The sequence below is a fragment of the Triticum aestivum genome, chromosome 4B (genome assembly GCF_018294505.1).
Source record: "Triticum aestivum cultivar Chinese Spring chromosome 4B, IWGSC CS RefSeq v2.1, whole genome shotgun sequence".
NCBI lineage: Eukaryota > Viridiplantae > Streptophyta > Magnoliopsida > Poales > Poaceae > Triticum > Triticum aestivum.
In genome coordinates, this window is record NC_057804.1 from 364,971,671 (window position 1) to 364,990,407 (window position 18,737).

An 18,737-nucleotide genomic window follows, 5' to 3' on the forward strand; every position below is an offset into this window, starting at 1 on the left:
GCCCCACACATACCTGATACCTCTACTGGCTTCTACGTACTGTATTTGTGATGAGTTTATGTCTCATCAACTAGTCCTAGTAATCTTATTCTAATCACGCTTCTTCAATTTCTTTGCCACAGGGATGCTCATCTCGATTTTGGTGAAACTGCACAAAATGATCCGATGGTCAAAAGGTTGCAAACTTCATTTATTAGGAAGCTCGAACATTGCCAGCAAATTGAAGCCTGGCCAGGGTTCACGGTTCAAGGGCTAGGGACTGCATGGATCGTTTTTTTCTTTAGTTGCCTCTGTTCCAAAATAAGTGTAAACTTTAGTAGTAGTACAACTTTGTACTAAAGTTTGCACAAAGTTGAGACACTTATTGTGGAACGGAGGGAGTACATATTTGCTATGATCTGTCAATCATTGAGATGCAATAGCATGCATGTTAGTCTCCTTTGTATTTGATGAAATGTTGCAACGGGCAACCTTGGACGCAAGATACATGTAACAGGAGTTGGAAGCTTCATAGCATTGTACAAATTTATATCGCTGATAAATTACAGTACGTACTAGTACTATACTAGTACTTCCTCCGTTCCTAAATATAAGTCTTTGTAGAGATTTCACCATTAACCACATGCGGATGTATATAGATGCATTTTAAGTGTAGATTCATTCATTTTGTTCCGTATGTAGTTCACCTAGTGGAATCTCTACAAAGACTTATCTACTAGTAATAGCTAGGCCCCACTACTAGGAATTCTCTATCCTCTCCTTGAGCCACATCATCAAAATTGACGTAGCCGTTAGATGAAGTAAATCAGTCATAATAGCCGTCTGATCTAGACGTTGAGAGGCTCCGCACTAAGCCACATGCAAGCATGCAGAAATACCGTGGCACATGCATGTGAGTGGGTTTTAAATCACATCAACATGTCTGCATGCAAGCATGCACGGTAGCATGCATGTAAGTGAGCTTTTAAGTCCCATTAACATGTCAAAAAGAAAAATATAATCCCATTATGCAGTAGGAGTTGGTTGATCTTTTTTCCTTACGTGGGATGATCTAAATGATGATGGAAGTTTATTTAGTTTGGCTACCACATTTGTCATGCGGTTATAGATTATTTTTTTAGTTCTGTGAAATCGATAATTTTGCGCAGAGAGATATACCGTTGTTCTGCGGCAACGAGCGGGGACTCATCTAGTAATATTTAGGAACGGGGGGAGTACTATGTAAAGAGTTAGGTGTCGCACGGTGATAGTGTGAGGTGGGCCATGTAATCACTGAGCCTGCGTGTTTTCACTGCTCTTGCACTCCTCCGCTGTAAGAATGGAGAAAATTGTAATCTACTACCTCCTTTCGCCGAAAGCGTGGGACATCCAGCAGTCCTACCACCTCAGTAATAAAGACCAATGAGCCGTCAAATAACATAGACCCAGCAGTAAGTTGGACGGACGAATCAACCATCACTCTTGCGCCAGTGAGAGGTCGCATCTGCTCTGCCCAGGCATGAATGCGGCACCGATTCTTTGGAGTAGCGCTGACCGTTTTGGGCGGGAAGCGCGCGCGGGCGATGGAGGGGCTTTGGGTGGGCCAGACTGGTCAGGAGCGGGCGTGGCAGCTGTCCGCATGTCCCTACCGGACACGCCCGGAAACGAGAGGATGCACCGACTCTCGCGGCTAAAATCGTACACTACACACCATATCTCTGTAGGAGTAGGTCGATCTGTCGCACTCTCTAACAAACACATGTTGTTAAACACACACACGCACACGCACGCACCTTGGTCCCGTTGCACCTTCTAACGTGACTTATTACACCTAGACGAAGGGAGTAGTAAGTATACGAGATACGGTGGCACACTGACTTAAGTCGAATACAAGTGCCCGAAATTAGTGTGCATGTTATAATAAGGATTCACTTAAAATAGTACGTGAGCGAACAGAGGGATCAATTGGACAGTGTTCCCGAGCAGTAGCGAGATGTGTGAGGTAGTAAGATACACCGCTGGCGCTTTTAATTTTTCTTATTAATTTGTTTGTTTCACCCTCTGACTGGTGGGACCCAACGTACTACGTGGAGAGAGGTAAGGTGACTAAGGCTGCATTATTTCTGCACCACTATGGATAGTCTTACCAACAAAGCCACATGACACGATTATGATTGAAATCCTAATGACTCCCACACACACACAAAAAAACACGGCATGCCTGTCACACGAATGCAGGAATGTGTAAAAGGTTATTTTTATCTCGTTGAACATAACGGGAGGGTTGTGTAGCTGGTTAGTCTGTTCGCTCATCAAACTTGAGGTCTCGGGTTCGATAACTAAACTTGAGCATAATTCGTGCCAAGAGGATTCTTTGACTGGTCAAAATGGATGGATACGGAGCTATACGATCTTGTAGTGACCATATAATCACCTCATAACGTATAAGTTGCAGCCTCGGCGCTTGTTTTCTAGCGTTTGCACTCTTCACACACTCTCCAGTATATATATACACGCTGGAGCCTCAGCGCTTGTAGTTGCTCTCTTCACACTCTCTCGCCCTCTCCCGCTGGAGCCTTAGCGCTTGTAGTTGCTCTCTTCACACTCTCTCGCCCTCTCCAGATCTAAACAAGACTTTGTTGGCCTCTCTCTCCCCTCACTGCTGCTCAAAGAGCCGGCAGGATCCATCCGCCGGGAAGGGAAGGAGGCTTAACGTTGTCGCTGTCGGCGAGGGAGGGAATCCACTACCGGCGCTGTTGTTCACTTTCCACCCAGCGGCGGCGCGGGAGGGCCTCCGACCCCTTCTTCTTCGCCGTCGTCCCGTCGCCCACCAAACCACGCCCCAAGAACCTTAAGGTATATTTTACTTACTCCACATGCATTGCTCTAGCTGCATGTATACCATGAATCTAGGATGTGGTTCAAAGAGGAAAGGAGTGGGGGAAAGTAGTGGGAAAAGTTGTATATAGCATGAATCTAGGACGTGGTTCAAAGAGGAAATGAAGGGGGAAAGTTGTATAGCACGAATCTATGACGTGGTTCAAAGAGGGAAGGAATGGGGGAAAGTAGTGGGGAAAGTTGTACCGCATAAATATAGGACATGGTTCAAAGAGGAAAGGAAGGGGCGAAAGTACTAGTTCAAAAAGGAAAGGAAGAGACAAGGCTGTAGAGTTTGAGCAGGACTAGATTTGCTGCGCTCACATAGGGAAAGGTGTCTAAAGATAACAAAAATGGGACCAACACAAATATGCTCCTTGGTTGTTTGTTCTTTGTTGCAACAGACTGTGCATGACCACAGTACATCGGTAGATGCACATGGTGTTGGTGCATCCACTGTCCCGTGCAACTCATTAGCTGTTGTTAATCTATGCCCTGTTTGGTTAAAAACTCCCTAGTCCCTACCTGCTTGGTTCCAGGGACTAAACATGGACTAGAGGTTATTAAATGACATGATAAAAGACCATGTTACCCCTAGTACTGAACTAATAGAAACAAGGTGTGATGCGTGGCAGGGGCAACTGTTGGAAAAAGTCCCAAAAAGACTCCCTCGGGGTCTTCTTTCTTTAGTCCCAAATGCCCACTTTTAGTCCCAAAAAGTCCCTCCTGTTTGGTTTAGATGTGACTGACATGGAGTTTTTTTAGTCCCTACACCAAAATGTCCCTATAAACAAATAGCCTCTAATAATGCCGCTGGAAAATTGATGCAATGCCACAGTTAAAAGCAAATTACATGTTTAACAAATTTTATTGTTAATATAATCTCTATGTTAATATTAATCAATGCCACCGTTTGAGAAATGCTACTGTCTTGCTTTCTTTCCCATTTAGATAAGGTAGATGCTTCTTTTTGTTGGCTTCTGTGTCATCCACCGTTATTGACCACTAATTGTTTCCTTTGCACCTCTGTGTAAACAGGGTTATCTACTTTACCTCGTTGCCATTGTGACCTTTTGTTGCACCACACAAAACACTTTTGTTTTAAGAGTGTTTTGTGCAGTTCAACCAAAATGTCACACCGACAATGTTGCTTGATTGCTTGATCTTAGTGGAACTGCACAAGAGGATATCTTACTTCCTATCCGTTAAGGCAAATTTGGTTCAGATCTTCTTCTTGTGAGTTGTTTGAATTCCGCATCATGAGAGGTCAGTACTAGCCTTCTTTCACATGATTCTGCAGTGTGCTTTCATATGTTGTGCTACTTATATGATAATGTTGCTTGATTTTAGTGAACTGCACAAATGGAGACAAGACTTCCAATCTGTATGTGCACCGTAATATCCCATTGAGGTAAGATAAGGATATTTCACAACTGCTGGCCTGTATTTTTCCACTTTCATCAGAAAATTAAGTTTAGTACTATACTTGTGCTCCCTAATTGACATGCCAAATCTTACATTGAAGGCGAAGCTTCTCTGTTATTGAACCAAGTGATGAAGGGGAAGAATAAGCGGAAAAAAACAAAATCAACTCTCGGTGCTGTAATGAAGCACTGGAACTGTGATGACACAAGTAATGATATAGTTTTGCATCTTAATTTATTTCTATGGCTGGAACGAGCAATTGTTTTGCCACTGATTTGATGCCATACGTAATTATCTCTACTTGTGCAAACAGGGATCTTCTTTGAAGATACCATATTTTTTAGTGGAACTGCACAAGAAGATGTTGGAAACATTAAACTAATCAAGGAGTATATAGTAAGCATGGCCACCCCCGTACATAGCAACAGATGGTTCCCGAGAAGTGCTTCATCTGTATGCTCTACACAATCAGCCTCCTTACAAATGTTGGTACTCGCCCACTAATTTCATCCATATGATTGAGCTTTGTCATCTCTATTGGTGTTGTTCTACTGTTTAGATACTGTCATGAAAAAGTGGTATTGTCCTTGAGAAGTGCTTTATATGTGTTGTTTTAAATATTTCCTTTCCTTTTTTCGAGCAAACAAGGATCATCTTCCTCTGAAGAAGAATATGGAGTACGTGAAGTGACTAGTTCCGATTATGCCAGGATGAAGAAGCCCTGTCTATCTTCTCATCAGAAGGAGCAGTTGAAGGATGGTTACATTACTCCCCACAAGACCAAACTAACTTCAGCTCAGAAGGACTGACAAATCTCCATTTTTTTGCTGTGATGCGCGAGTACAATGTTGTTCTAGGATTCTTTCTGGTGAGTTCCATTTTTCTAAAAGTGTGCTCTACATGGACCATGTATGTGTCTGTTAAAACTGTCAATTCATAGTACAATTTGCTTTATACTAATCACTTTTTTGCATTTGTGCAAACAGTGGTGCTCAGCTTGATTTCAACCGGAACTGCACAAAATGTTCATGAATACATCGAATCATTCATTTCCACCACAAGAAAGGAGGTGCCCATAAGTTCAAGGCGTTGCAACATATAAGGGCGAAATCATACAAGCTACGCGCGAATTTGGTTGATTTTGGTGGAACTGCACAAAAAGAACAGCTGGTTTATTTAGCACGAGGTGCCATGTCAATGTTCGAACTGATGGCAAACCCTGCCCATTCCACAATCGTAGGCATTTGATATTTTGGAATGGGACAACCTTGTCAAATTTTGCTCATTGATTTTAGCAAGATATGCGTTTGATATTTTCGAATGGGACGCCCTTTGCTGTTAGTAGCAGCGATCAATTTTTTCTTTATTCTTTAGTTGTGAAGTAAATATTGCCTCTGACATGTGAGTCGCTGAGATGCATAATCATCGATTGTTTTGAATGTTCTCTATGAATTGCCAGGCCTGTGTGCTTCATTGCAATGTACAGAAACGCTAAAAAGCTGCTCAAACTCTTTGTACTCCTTCTGTTCCTTTTTACTTCGCACATTGTGAAAGTGCATACTTTTTTGTATAAGATTGGTCAAATAGAGATACTTTGACTGCAGACAAAACTTGTATGCAGATTAGAAAGGGCCGGAGGGAGTACATGTGAAACTGCTACAAACATGGTGATCACCCTAGGAATAATGCTAGTATGTATTGTTTTGCATGTTCATCCAATGCCAGCGATACAGGAATTCAAACTAATCGAAATAAATTCATTCATACACGGTCGGATTTCATATAAACATGCCAGATTTCATTACTTTCATACATTCTTCAACTAAAAAGGGGTGTTTGTGGCCGCATGCATCTCCCAGATGCAGAGGCCGGGGGTCATCCTCCTTTTCAAAAAAAACTAAAAAGCGGTGCACGGGAGGTATAATTAATTAACCGAAGCTACCCACCTATGTCCCGCTGAGCCGAACAGAAGCTTCAGTGACTTAACTGCAGGTGCAGTTGCGTAACTGACATGTGGCCTGTTGGGCCCACATGTAAGTCAGCCAACTGCACCAGCAGTTAAGTAGAAGCAGCGTTCTTCTCCAGCACAGCTCTCCGACCCCACGTTGCTGCCAAGAAGCTAACCGGCCGTCAATGGTCAACCCGCCTAGCTTGGCTTCAACCGGAGGGTAGCAGCGGTGGCCTTACTTGGACCCGAGCAGCGGCGACCTACCGTGTTCTACTCTTCCTTGTTTTCTGTGTGGCGCGGCCTCGTTGGCAGTGGGGCGGGGCCTCGACAGAGCCAGCGATGTCCTCTTCCTCGTTGCCGGCGGGCGGCGCCTCAGCGGAGCGGTGGAAATCCTCCCCCACGTTGCCGGCAGGGTGGGGCCTCGGCTGAGCCGGCGATGTCCTCTGCCTCGTTGTTGGCGGGGAGGGGCCTCGGCGGAGCCGGCGATGTCCTCTGCCTCGTTGTTGGTGCCGCGGGGCCTCGGCGGAGCAGGGCGTCGTCGACGCCAGCGGAGCGGGGACTCGTCGGAGCCGGCATTGTCCTCTGCCTCATCCTCAGTCTCGCCAAACAGCGCCTCGCCCACTTCATCGCCCTCTTTGCTAGCCTCTTTGTAGGCGACCGCAGCCTCCGCCAGCGCTCGAGGCGGCCCTTGCGGGCAAAGCGGTACGAGTCGAGCAGCGCCTCCTGCTCCGCCCGCTCCGCAGCGATCTGCTCCTCCGCCTGCAGGTGCTCCTGGAGGAGATGGTGGTTGTAGGCGGCATTGGCCTGCGCCTCCCGGAACTGCTCCTCACGCATCTGCCTCACCCTGTCTATATATTGGGCACGGGCCTCGCCGATGGTCATGGTGCAATGCACCGGTGAGGATGGCGCGGAGGAGGGGGTTGGCGCCGGATCATCGACTACCATGTTCTTCATTGGGATGTCGTCGTCCTCCGGCTGCCTGCCGGCCAGCCGGTCGGCAGCAATGGCTGCCATCTCCTTTTGGTCCGTCGTCCACCCGTCCCGAAGAGCGCTGGAGCGCGAGAAGCCATGGTGGGCAGTAGTGGTGTGGACAGGAGAAAGGGAACGGATGCGGATGACTGCGGCTATGGCCGGCGCAGCAGTTTATATAGCAATGGTGGGCGGGCGGAGGGATGAACGTGTGGCGCCGGAGTAGCCGCCTCGGCAACCGTGTATCATTAATGTGTGCGGCAGATGGACGGACGAACGACACTTGTGTCGTTTGAAGGCAGAGCAATCGCCTGAACCGGGAAGCGGGGCGGCCGGTGCTGACTGTTTCGGGCGGAAAGCGCGCACGGGCGAGGAGATGACTTTACTTGGATAGGATGACAATGGGGACCCACCAGGTCCATAGCCTCACGTACGCAAGTGCCTCCTTATTATATATATATATATATATATATATATATATATATAACTATAATTTATTTTGCTTCTTCCTGGTTTCCTGACATCACGGTCCCACACCATTGTCAACTGTACTCCCTCCTTTCCGGTTTATAGGGCTTATCTCAAAATTTTAGTTTTTCCATTTTATAAGGCTCAATTTGGTTGTTTTCCATCACATGTTCAGATTCCAAGGTGCATTAAATCATTGCATGCAAATATTAGGAGAAAATTGACCAATGCATGTACTTTATGCATGCATGCATTGCAATTAATGCATTGATAAACATAATTTTTTGAGGATAACAAGAGCATTAATTAGGTGCTTTTGCAAAACTACAAAGAGTATTCCACCACTCGCCATCTACCTTGATTGGTGAGATTTTTGAATTGAGCATTATAAATCGGAAAGGAGGGAGTACTCAATAAACGAGAGAATTGCATAAGAAGCGGCCGACAGCTGGGACCAAGCAGCTCGAGCAGTATTTGTGTTTATGAGGTGTGAGCACTGCAGAGTTTTTCGATGTTTACCCCAGATATTAATTTTTCTCCTGTGAACAACAACGAAAACATCACTGCACATATTAACTGGGCGGGCTGTGGCCCGTTTAGCCCAGGCCAGATATCCAGCCCAGATATTAATTTTTTTCAAGCTGAAAATGGCTAGCCCAGCTATACTTTTTTTAGGAATACCCAGGCAAGGTCAAGTTGTTATTCTCCGCCCCGCTAGGCTGCAAATCTTTCCTAGGAGGGATGCATTAGGCTTAACAAGAAAATGGGCTTTAAGAAATAATAAATGGGATGTAATTATAAAAACTGGGTAGTAACTATAGAAAAATGCACCAAACAGTGATTAATTTATAAAATATTATTTTTGGAATATTGAAAATTTTAATTTCATTAATTGTTGCGAGCGCAATGTTTCGTTGGATTTTTACGCAATATAAATTTATATTGAAATTGTATTTAATCTGACTAGAAATTTCGGGATAAAAATATTCAGATCCCATCAAAATGTGGGAAATTTTATTGAATTCTGTTTTGAACGGTTGGTTGAAATGGGCTGTATTTTTAACAAACTGTAAATGGGCTGTAGTAAATTCCATTAGAATTCAAAAATGGGCTACACATTCTTACAAATCTCAAATGGGCTATAAGTTCTCTGCCACACACTTCTGGCCTTACTAAGTTGACGCGTCCCCTAAAAAAACAGAGTTGACGCGTATGCAAGGCTTTGTCAACTTATAGTCAACACACGGTTCTAGCAGCAGTGGCCGTTGGATGTCCATCCAACGGATGTCGTGCTTCTTCTTCAATCTCGGATATTCTAGCTTCACCCGCCCAAAAAATGATTCCTCCCCCTGACATCTGGAGCGCACCGTTTCGGAAGCTGACCTGTGGGCCTACTAAGTTGACGTACCAAGGGCTTTGTCAACTTAGTCAAGATAAACGATTCTAGCTGCAGTGACCGTATGATGTCCATCCAACGGTCGTCGTGCTTCTTCAACCTCTGGTCTTCTTGCTCCAGCCGCCCAAAGCAGCGCCGGTCGTGCTGCCTGTTCCTGCCTCCCGTGGTCGGCTGTGCTGCCGCGGAGGCCTCACCGCCGCCTACTACTCCCACCGCTGGCCAGGCCATCCCTCCACTCACCCACACCCCCTGTTATTCTGCGGCGACGGTAGCGCAGCCGAACCAATGAACCCTCGTACTCCTCTCCGCGTGTGCATCCATTGCCGCATCTTCCCCGGCTCCGCGTCGTCCCCTTCCTAGGCCTCGCCGTCGTCCACCGCCGTGGTGCTCTCGGCGCGGCGTGATCAACGTGGTCAAGGAAGGACTTCCATCGGACGTGGACTGTACGTGGAGAGGCTGACAGCTGGGTCCACGACAGCCGCAATGAAGTGCCTCCTTATTACATGCAAAATAATTATTCCTCCACCTGACAGCGGGGACCCACCGGATAGGCCACCGTATTTCGTGAAAAAATGATCCGCCCCCTGACTGCTAGGACCCACGAGCTACATCTTCGCATGCAAGGAAGTGTGTCCGAAAAAAACGATTCGCCCCCCTGACTGTTGGGACACACCAGCTACATCTTCGCACACAAGGAAGTGCGTCCGAAAAAAAACGATTCGCCCCCCGACTGCTGGACCCACCAGCTACACCTTCCCACGCAAGGAAGTGCGTCCGAAAAAAAAACGATTCGTCCCCCTGACTACTGGGACCCAGCAGATACACCTTCGCACGCAAGGAAGTGCGTCCGGGCAAAAAAACGATTCGCGCCCCCCTGACTGTTGGGACCCACCAGCTACATCTTCGCACGCAAAGGAAGTGCGTCCGGGCAAAAAAAACGATTCGCCCCTCTGACTACTGGGACCCACCAGCTACATTTTCGCACGCAAGGAACTGCCTGACAGTCGGGATCCACCTGGTCGAAGCGTACGTAGCGTTGTCATTCTGGTCGCGAACGTGTACGTACATATATACTGGTCGATGTAGAGGTGTGCACGTGTCGTAGTAGAGGCGCGTACGAGTCGTAGTAGAGGCGCGCATGTAGCATGTACACATACGTACAGCGGCCAGGGTGCAAGAAAGAAAATACGGACACATACGTACATACGGGCGGGGTCTCGAACGCCTACTCGCGCATATGTACATGGCTGGGTCGGAACGAAGAAACAGAGTTGTCGTTGTGTTCATGGGGAGGCAACGGAATGCATCGTGTTCATGGGGAGGCAACGGAATGCGTCGTGTTCATCGGGAGGCAACGGAACGCGTGGGAGCCAACCGTCTTGGACGGAACATGCGATGGAAACGAGGCCTGGCGTATCGCACAACTGAGGAAACGACCTTGTGTTCGACCGGCCACGTTCGGAACGGGGTCTTGTTGATCGGGAGAGGTGTGGCGTACTGCAAAACGGAGGAAACGGACCTCCTACGGTCGAAACAGGGGTCCTATTGATCGGGAAGGGTGTGGCGTACCGCAAAACGGAGGAAACGGACCTCCTACGGTCGAAACGGGGGTCCTGTTGATCGGTAGGGGTGTGGCGTACCGCAAAACGGACGAAACGGACTTGTGTTGGAGCGCTACGGTCGAAACGGGGGTCCTGTTCATCGGGAGGGGTGTGGCGTACTGCAAAACAGGACTCCACGGGATACTGTTCATCTCCACCGCCGACCTCCTCCAGCCTCCACGGGCTACCGTCGACCTCCTCCAGCCTCCACGGGCTCCTGTTCATCCAGCCTCCACCACGCGCTACTCCACCGGCTACTGTTCAACCACCCCTCCACGGGCAACCCTCCACCGTCTACTGTTCATCCAGCCCTCCACACCACGGGGTCCTGTTCAACCACCCCTCCACGGCCACCCCTCCACTGTCTATTGTTCATCCAGTCCTCCACACCACGGGTTCCTATTCATCCAGAGACAACGTCACCGCTCACTATTCATCCAAACCCCCCCGCAACGCTCACTGTTCATCCAATCGACTGGCTTCAGTTAGCAGCAGTAGCGAAGGAATCGCTCCATCGGGTTCAGTTAACAGCCATCGATCGATCGCTCGGGTTCAGTAATGCGTAGCCTGCAGTGCAATCGCTTGGGTTCAGTTAGAGCCCAATGCCTCGCTCGGGTTCAGTTAGAGCCAACACCTCGCACACACACGCGTACCTATACGAGAGAAACGCCCATCGCTCCGCCCCCGACCTCCCACCGTAACCCGCAACTCCCCGAAATTTTCCTCCCCCTCGCTTCTACCACGGTTTTTTCCGTCATGGACGGCCCAAAGAATTTCATGCAGCTGCGTCTCCGGCCCGCCCAAGACGAAAAGCCCATTTTCTGTCATAATTTTTTGTCATAGAAGTAGGAGCCCATCACATCTATGATGATACCGGGTTTTGTCACAATTATCGTCATAGAAGTGTCATATGTATGACAGAAAAAAATTTGGGAGCAAGAAATTTTTGGGAGCAAGAAATGGAGGCCCTTTACCGTTTGATTCTCACCTTTTTTATGGAATTGATTCACACCTTGGATCTTCGTACTGGTAACCCTCGTACAAGCCCTATAGGGGAAACTAGGGCAGCGGGCAGACATGCGTACCTGTCTGATGATCTCGGGTAGCGAACGGGCGGAACATGCAGGCACAAGGAATCAATCACACATCGGCATCAGGCCGCATACCGGGCTAGTTCAGCTGGGCCATTTTTTCCAGGTTAGTTATACCTAATTACCATGTAATTTGGGGCCCCATAATATTGGGGGCCCTATGTGGTCGACCAATTTGGCCTCCCTCATCGACGCGGTTGATGGCATGATGTCATGATGTCATGATAATCCAAAAAATAATAACAAGCAACAACTTAATAGGGTATTACTCAGGGTTGTTGCAACCTCTCTTGAGACTCCTTCCACTTATCTTTATCCGGCCATCTCCTACGCACACCACGTCCCAAAGTCTTGCTATGTGCCTTTTCTTGCCATTGACTGATTCATACAAGGTTGAATGATAACATGAGCGCATACAAGGTGACACACACTGCGCCGCACAGGGAAAGCACCAGAGTGGACATGCTCACTCTCTTTTCTTGACAAAGATCTTCTATCTTTATTGGAACGCGATAATAATTACATCATTTAAACAGAGACGAATAAGTTCAAGTGTTTTTTAAGGGGTAGGAGTAAGCTCAAATGGTTTTAAAGAAATATAAGAGAAAAAGGGTGAAAATTAGTAGCAGCAACGGCCCAGCCCACCCTTTTTCTCTTATATTTCTTATAAGAGAAAAAGTGGTTTTAATGGGTAGGAGTAAGAGCATCTCCAGCCGTGCCCCCAATAGGACCCCCAGGCGAATTTTTAGTGCCGGTGGCCGAAAATCGGCCCAGTCGTGCCCCCAGGATCTCGTTTGGCGCTGGTTTGGGCGAAATCCAGAGCCGGCGATCCTGCTCCGAACCCAAGCAGCCGTGTGTCGCCTAGGCGCGCCGGCGGAAGCGAAAAGCGGCGTGGGGCCGCTCTGTCGGTGACTGGAACACTTTTTCCCGCCATTTCCTCCCGCTCCCCCCTCTCTTCTTCATTCCTCCCGCCAAACCCCGCCTCCACCCCTGCCGTTCCGCCCGCCATACCACCGAAGAAGTACGTGATGCCGCGCGCCGCGACGGATCCCGCCGCCGCCGCCCAGCCAAAGCAAAGGAAGCCTAGGGCTCCGCTGTCCAAGCCCCCCGGCATGACCAACGCCGAGTGGAAGGCGGATGTGGAGCGCCGGGAGGCCGTCACCGCCGACACGCGCAACAGGGCCAAGAAGGCCAAGGAGAAAGCGGTGCACGCTGCGGCGGCGGCGGCTGCGGAGCGTGCGGCGGCCGAACATGCAGAGGCGGCGCGCGCGGCGATGATGAATCCACCCGGGCATCCGTACGCGCGCTGGAGCCAGCAAAGCATCGGCTCTCCGGCCGGGTTCTCGTCGTCGCCACACCCATGGAGCACGCCGTCGCCGAGCTATGCCGACGGGGACGCCCATGGCGGCTTCAACCCCAACATCGCTTTCCCCCATGGGCGCCCGGTCCAGCGCACGCCCTCGCCCGCGTTCGCCGGCGTGCAGTACCCGCCGTACGTGTACTCGCCGTCGGACTACGCAGCCTCGCCGACGCCGCCTCTCCGCCCCGGCCTCCACTCACAAGCCTCCTCCTCGACGCATCTCGGCGACACCGACACGACGGCGACCGACATGGAGGACATCATCGCAGCCGGCTCGGCTGCGGCCGCCGTTTCCTCCGGGTTCGCTACGCAGGACCTCACCGACATGGACGACGAGCTCGACTACGGCGAGGAAGAGCCGGAGGAGGAGGAGGAGGAGCCGGCGCCGACGAGGAAAAGCAAGAAGAAGAAGAAGACGAAAGCGGCCAAGTCCGGCGAGCCACGTATCAAATGGGAGTCCAAGGAAGAAGAGTGCCTCGCCGAAGCGTGGAAGGTCGTATGCCTCGACCCGGTCACCGGCACGAATCAGAGCATCGAGACGTATTGGGACCGCATCAAGGCCGAGTTCGACGAGCGGAAGCTCGTCGACCCCTACTTCAAAGGCATGCAGATGAAGCGGGGTTCGAAGGCGATGGCGAACCATTGGTCGCTCATTCAAACGGCGTGCAACAAATGACATGGGATCGTCGAGGAGGTCGCGGCTCGCCCGGAGAGCGGCACCAGCGTCGAGGATCAGGTATCGCACGCCATCCATGTTGTCGCCTTTTCTCCGCGCGCACGCTCTTTTCGCCTTCTGCGCGCCCTGGGCGTGCCATGGCGCGCGCTCTGGGGCCGACTGACGTTCTTTCTCGGTGCAGCTGCTGCGCATGTTCGCCATGTTCCGCGACGACAACAGCGACACAAACTTCAAGTACCTCCACGTCGTCAAGCGGATCGACAAGTGCGAGAAATGGGCGACCGTCCGACGCACCCTCGCCAAGGCCAAAGAGATGTACAAGCCTGACGCACCGACAACGGGCGCGGCCGATGGATGCCCGAACGGCAACAAAGGTGCCAAGAAGGCGAAATACGCCAAGACAGCTGTCGCGCGTGTGCAAGAGTCCATCGAGCACTGCATCGCCGACGCCAAAACCAGGGCCGCCGAGCGAGAGGAGAAAACAGAGGCGAGGTGGGCTGTTTTGATGACGAACATCGCCGTCAAACTCGACTTGCTCCGCGCCAACGCCGCCGCGAAACTCAAAGCTCAAGACGCCAAGAAGAGGAACAACGACCTCGCCTTCTTGATGGGCGACGCTGACATGCTCCAGAGCGGCGACGAGAAGCTTAAGGCGTGGTTCTTGGCCGAGCGTGGCCTCATCCTGAACCAGATATCGGCCACGCCGCCGCCGTCGCCCAGCCCGACGGCTGATGACGATGATGAGACCAGGGCCGACGATGTCTCCGCCTCCGCGACGCCCAGCCCCACCGACAACGATGCCTCCGCCGCGCCCAACAGCACAGAAGACGCGCCGAACAGCCCGAAAGCCGCGCCGATTCCTCCCAGCCCGCGTACGCCGACGACTACGCCGCCGGAGGTTGAACTCGACGCTTGATGTACTCCTTCCGTGCCCTTCCTTTTCTGTACGCCAAACTACTACGTGTCCTTTTATTTTGATCGCCGAATTATGGCACCGAGTCGCTGAACTATTGCGATTTTCGCCATTTTGTTGTTTCTTTGAGCGGGAATGATGTTTTTCGAATATGGAGTGCTTTGGGGGCGGCGCCTGGACGCGTGACTGGGAAAAAATGAAACACATGGTCGATCTAGCGTCGGCTCGCCCTCAGGCCGGTCTTTTTCGACGGCCTGGGAGGCCGAACGGTGGAGATGCTCTAAGCTCAAGCTGCGGTGCTTCGTTGTTTCGTTGTTTCACGGGAAACGTTTAAAGCCGGCGCACCGGCTAAAAATTCAGCCGGTCTCCCGTCACACTCGCTCTCTCGCATACAGCAGCCACGTGTAAAGCTGGGGCCACCAAGAGTCCACGTCTTCTTTTTATCCTTATCTCTTCACAGCTTCATACAACCACTCATTTGCATCTCGTCTTCCACCGCACACAACGAGCGAGATCTCATCTATTCTTCCCTTTTCTGCTCGCCGGCTACGGAAGCCATGCCACTACTGTGCCACCGTGTCTTGTTCAACGCCGGCGAGGTAGTCATCTCACGCTCCTATCCAGCCGCACCGCGGACCACTCGGAGCAGCCGGAGGTGCTGGGGACCCCGTGCGCCGTGCTGCGACGAGCAGCGGGAGGTGTTGGACCTCGAGCGGACGAGCTGCGACGGGCTTCTCCGGCGTTGTTTGGCAGCTTCGACCCAAGCAGCAACCTTCTGCATCCGGTGCTGGAACCAGCGAGTCCCGGTGCTACCACCGGCTGCAGCGATGCTGGAACCAGCTCGAGGGCAAGCTGCAACCCGGCTGCGTCGAGTGCTGGAACCAGCGATCTCCGATGCTACTACCGGCTATGTCGGGTGCTGGAACCAACTTTATTTTTTGCTGGAACTTGCTAATTTTTTTGCTACATGTCTTCTTTTTTGATTTTTGCTTCCTGTGATTTTTGCTGGAACTGGACGTGCCTCAACGTCGTTTTTTTGCTGGAACCAGCTTTTTGTTTTGCTGGAACTTGCTACATTTTTTGCTACATCGACTTCTTCATTTTGGTGGTGATGGGTGGTGTTTTTGCTACAAACCGCGACTACAAAAGTTACAACCGGTGAGCTTTTGTGCTACGATGGTGACCGGGTGGCGGCACCGGCGAGCTATTTTTGCTGGAACCACACACTCTTTTTGCTACGACCGGCTATTTATTTTGCTGCTGCTGCGAGTTAGTACTTTTTTCTGTGAGCTCGTTGCCGGCGTGTTACGACCGGCGACCATGACCGGCGACCGACGCCACCGGAGCTGCGTCCGTCTCCATGGGGACCTGCAATAGTTGGCGCACGCTGCTGCATGGACGAGGCGAGAAACGCAGGAGGCGGCAGCAGCGACGCCGACCTGCTAGGACGACGACGACCGGCGGCGAGGGCAGCGACCGGCGGCGGGGGAGGCGACAGGTGAGACGCGCCGGGTGGTGCTTCGAGGCCCCGGGCGCGTCGCTAGTCCATGGCGGCGCGGTGGAAGCTTTTTTTTTTCTGAAAAGGAGATGACATCCGAATGGAGGGAGGGGAGAGAATCGTGTGGCTACATGACGTTTGATCGGACGATGCTGGTGCGACCGGCCCAAATTTCGGCCGGCACACCGGCGCCTATCACTCGCCTTGTTTCACGCGCATTAACTACCTACCTACCATAAGATACAGCGAGGCCCAACCAGGCCCGACAACGCACTTCCTGGCACTATAATGCTCCCACCGCAGCTTCCACTGAAACAACGAAGCACCAGAAAAGAACAAAAATATAAAAAAATAAGACGAGAGAGCCACCCCCATCGCCTCGTCTCTCCTCTCCTCGCAGATCTTTCCCGTCTCCGGCCACCATGAACTCCTACTCCGGCGACCGGTCCTCCTCCCGTCCCACCACAACCTCCTTCGACTCCTACCAGTTTGACTTCGGGGCCAACGCCTCCCGCTCCTCCACCTCCCGCCCCCTCCGCGACCAGAGGCCAGGTGGCGCCACCAACCCTTCACCGAGGCCAACCACCACAAACACATGGTCACACCAGCCGGTGAAGACGTCCTGGACTCATCAGCCATCCCCGTCCGCCGCCGCGGCGCTCGGATCCGGGCCTGTGTCCATGGTCGGCGACATCTCCGGCCGGAGCTGGTCCGCCACTGCGCCCTCCTCCGGCATCGGCCTCCCTCAGTCCAACAACCCCAACCTCTTCAGCGACCTCCTCGGGCCCGCGCTTGGATCCACCCGAGCCCAGTCCAACGCGCCGCTCAGATCAGCAGCGGCCCAGCCCTCCAAGCCGTCAAGCGCTAACCCTAGGACCAACAGCTCTTCCTTCTCGATGGGCGGTATGGCGAGCACGCTCCCGAAAACCACCGGGGCACCGATAGCTTCTGGTAGTTATGGGGTTGGTGGCCGGCCAATGAAGCCGGTGGGCATGGCGCCGGCGACCGCGTCACAGCCCACGGCGCAGAAGAAGGATCCGTTCGGCTCCATAGATCCCTTCGCGGCGAAGCCTGGGTCTATGAATGCTGCAAAGCAGGCAGGTTCGGCCAAATCGGATCAGGGATTTGGCGTGTTTCAGGGCGTGAGTTCGGGCGCCAACGCTGGATTCAGTAGTTTCCAGAAAGCCGGTGCTGGATCCAGTGGCTTCCAGAGTTCTGGTGCCACGAAGCCTTCCAATGTTACGCCTCCGCCTGCACCCGCTCCAGCGCCTGTTTCTGCAGCGGTGAACTCTGGCGTGGATCATTTTGACACGCTGTTTCCTTCGTCCGCATCTGCACCAACTGCTTCTGCGGCGAGTAATGGTGGTGGTGACATGTTTGGTGAGATGGATGGTTGGGTGGACGTGGAGTCGGAGTATGTTGGTGGTGGTGATAGCAGTGGCACAACCACAGAGCTGGAGGGATTACCGCCACCACCCTCTGGGTTGACGGCATCTGCTGCTAAGGCAAAAGGAATGGATAATTACAAGGGTGGGCAGTATGCTGATGCTATCAAATGGTTGTCTTGGGCTGTTCTGCTCATCGAGAAGACTGGGAAAAATGCTGGTATTGCAGAGGTGTTGTCATCAAGGGCCTCGTCCTATAAGGAGGTCGGCGAGTACAAGAAGGCTATTGCCGACTGTTCGAAGGTATTACAATGGCACCTCTACCTATTAGTAGATCTCCCCACTTTTAGTTATACTGGTTTGTACTGTGCAGGTGCTCGAGCAAGATAAGGACAATGTGTCGGTGCTAGTGCAACGTGCTCTCTTATATGAGAGCAGTGAGAAATATAGGCTTGGGGCTGAGGACCTGCGTTTGGTTCTGAAGATTGACCCTGGGAATCGTCTTGCCAGGAGTATGATTCATCGATTGAACAAAATGGCTGACTAGGGATGTTTGTCAAGTTCCCTGATGTACCACCATTGTAATCATCCTTGACACGGAAACTGTGAGTTATTTCAAATTGTTTTACTATACTTGTGGCTTTGGGGGTAATAATTTACAACTTTGGTGTTATGAAGCACATCATTGCATCTTCACACACAGTATATCTTTGATATGTATTGTATATCATATATTGTATTGAACTTTAATAGTTCACTTTGTGTTTGAAACCTTCACTGTGTTTGTAACATCATGATATTGCGATGACCTTAAGATAAAATATTATATCCAAGACACAGATCTTTTGCATAGATGGTGATGCTATTTCACACTTTGACGTAATGTTCATTAGTATTTATAGTGTTTGTTGAACATCTCTTGCGTGCCTTGTCTTAATTTTATGCTTAATCACAATTCGCGACATAGGTTCTGGGAACATCGTATTTTTGGCCTCTGCTTTATGCTTGAAGATGTCAGTGCTGTCTAATTGCCTTTGTAGAAGTGTACCTGGCAGTTGTAATGTTGCAAATTTCTAACGCTAGTGTGGTTGTGCAGTATAACGAGTTAATTTTGCCTGTATGATCGAATCTCTCCAGAGACCATATGCATG

At 50.8% G+C, this 18,737-nt stretch overlaps 1 protein-coding gene across 1 annotated transcript; it reads left to right on the forward strand.

The window, feature by feature from the left end:
* The first annotated feature begins 16,503 nt into the window (after positions 1–16,503).
* On the forward strand, positions 16,504–18,363 carry LOC123092194 (mucin-5AC). The gene is made up of 2 exons (XM_044513894.1): positions 16,504–17,889; positions 17,960–18,363. The coding sequence occupies exons 1-2, from the start codon at positions 16,624–16,626 to the stop codon at positions 18,131–18,133; spliced, it is 1,440 nt and encodes a 479-aa protein (XP_044369829.1). The 5' UTR covers positions 16,504–16,623; the 3' UTR covers positions 18,134–18,363.
* The last annotated feature ends 374 nt before the right edge of the window (positions 18,364–18,737 follow it).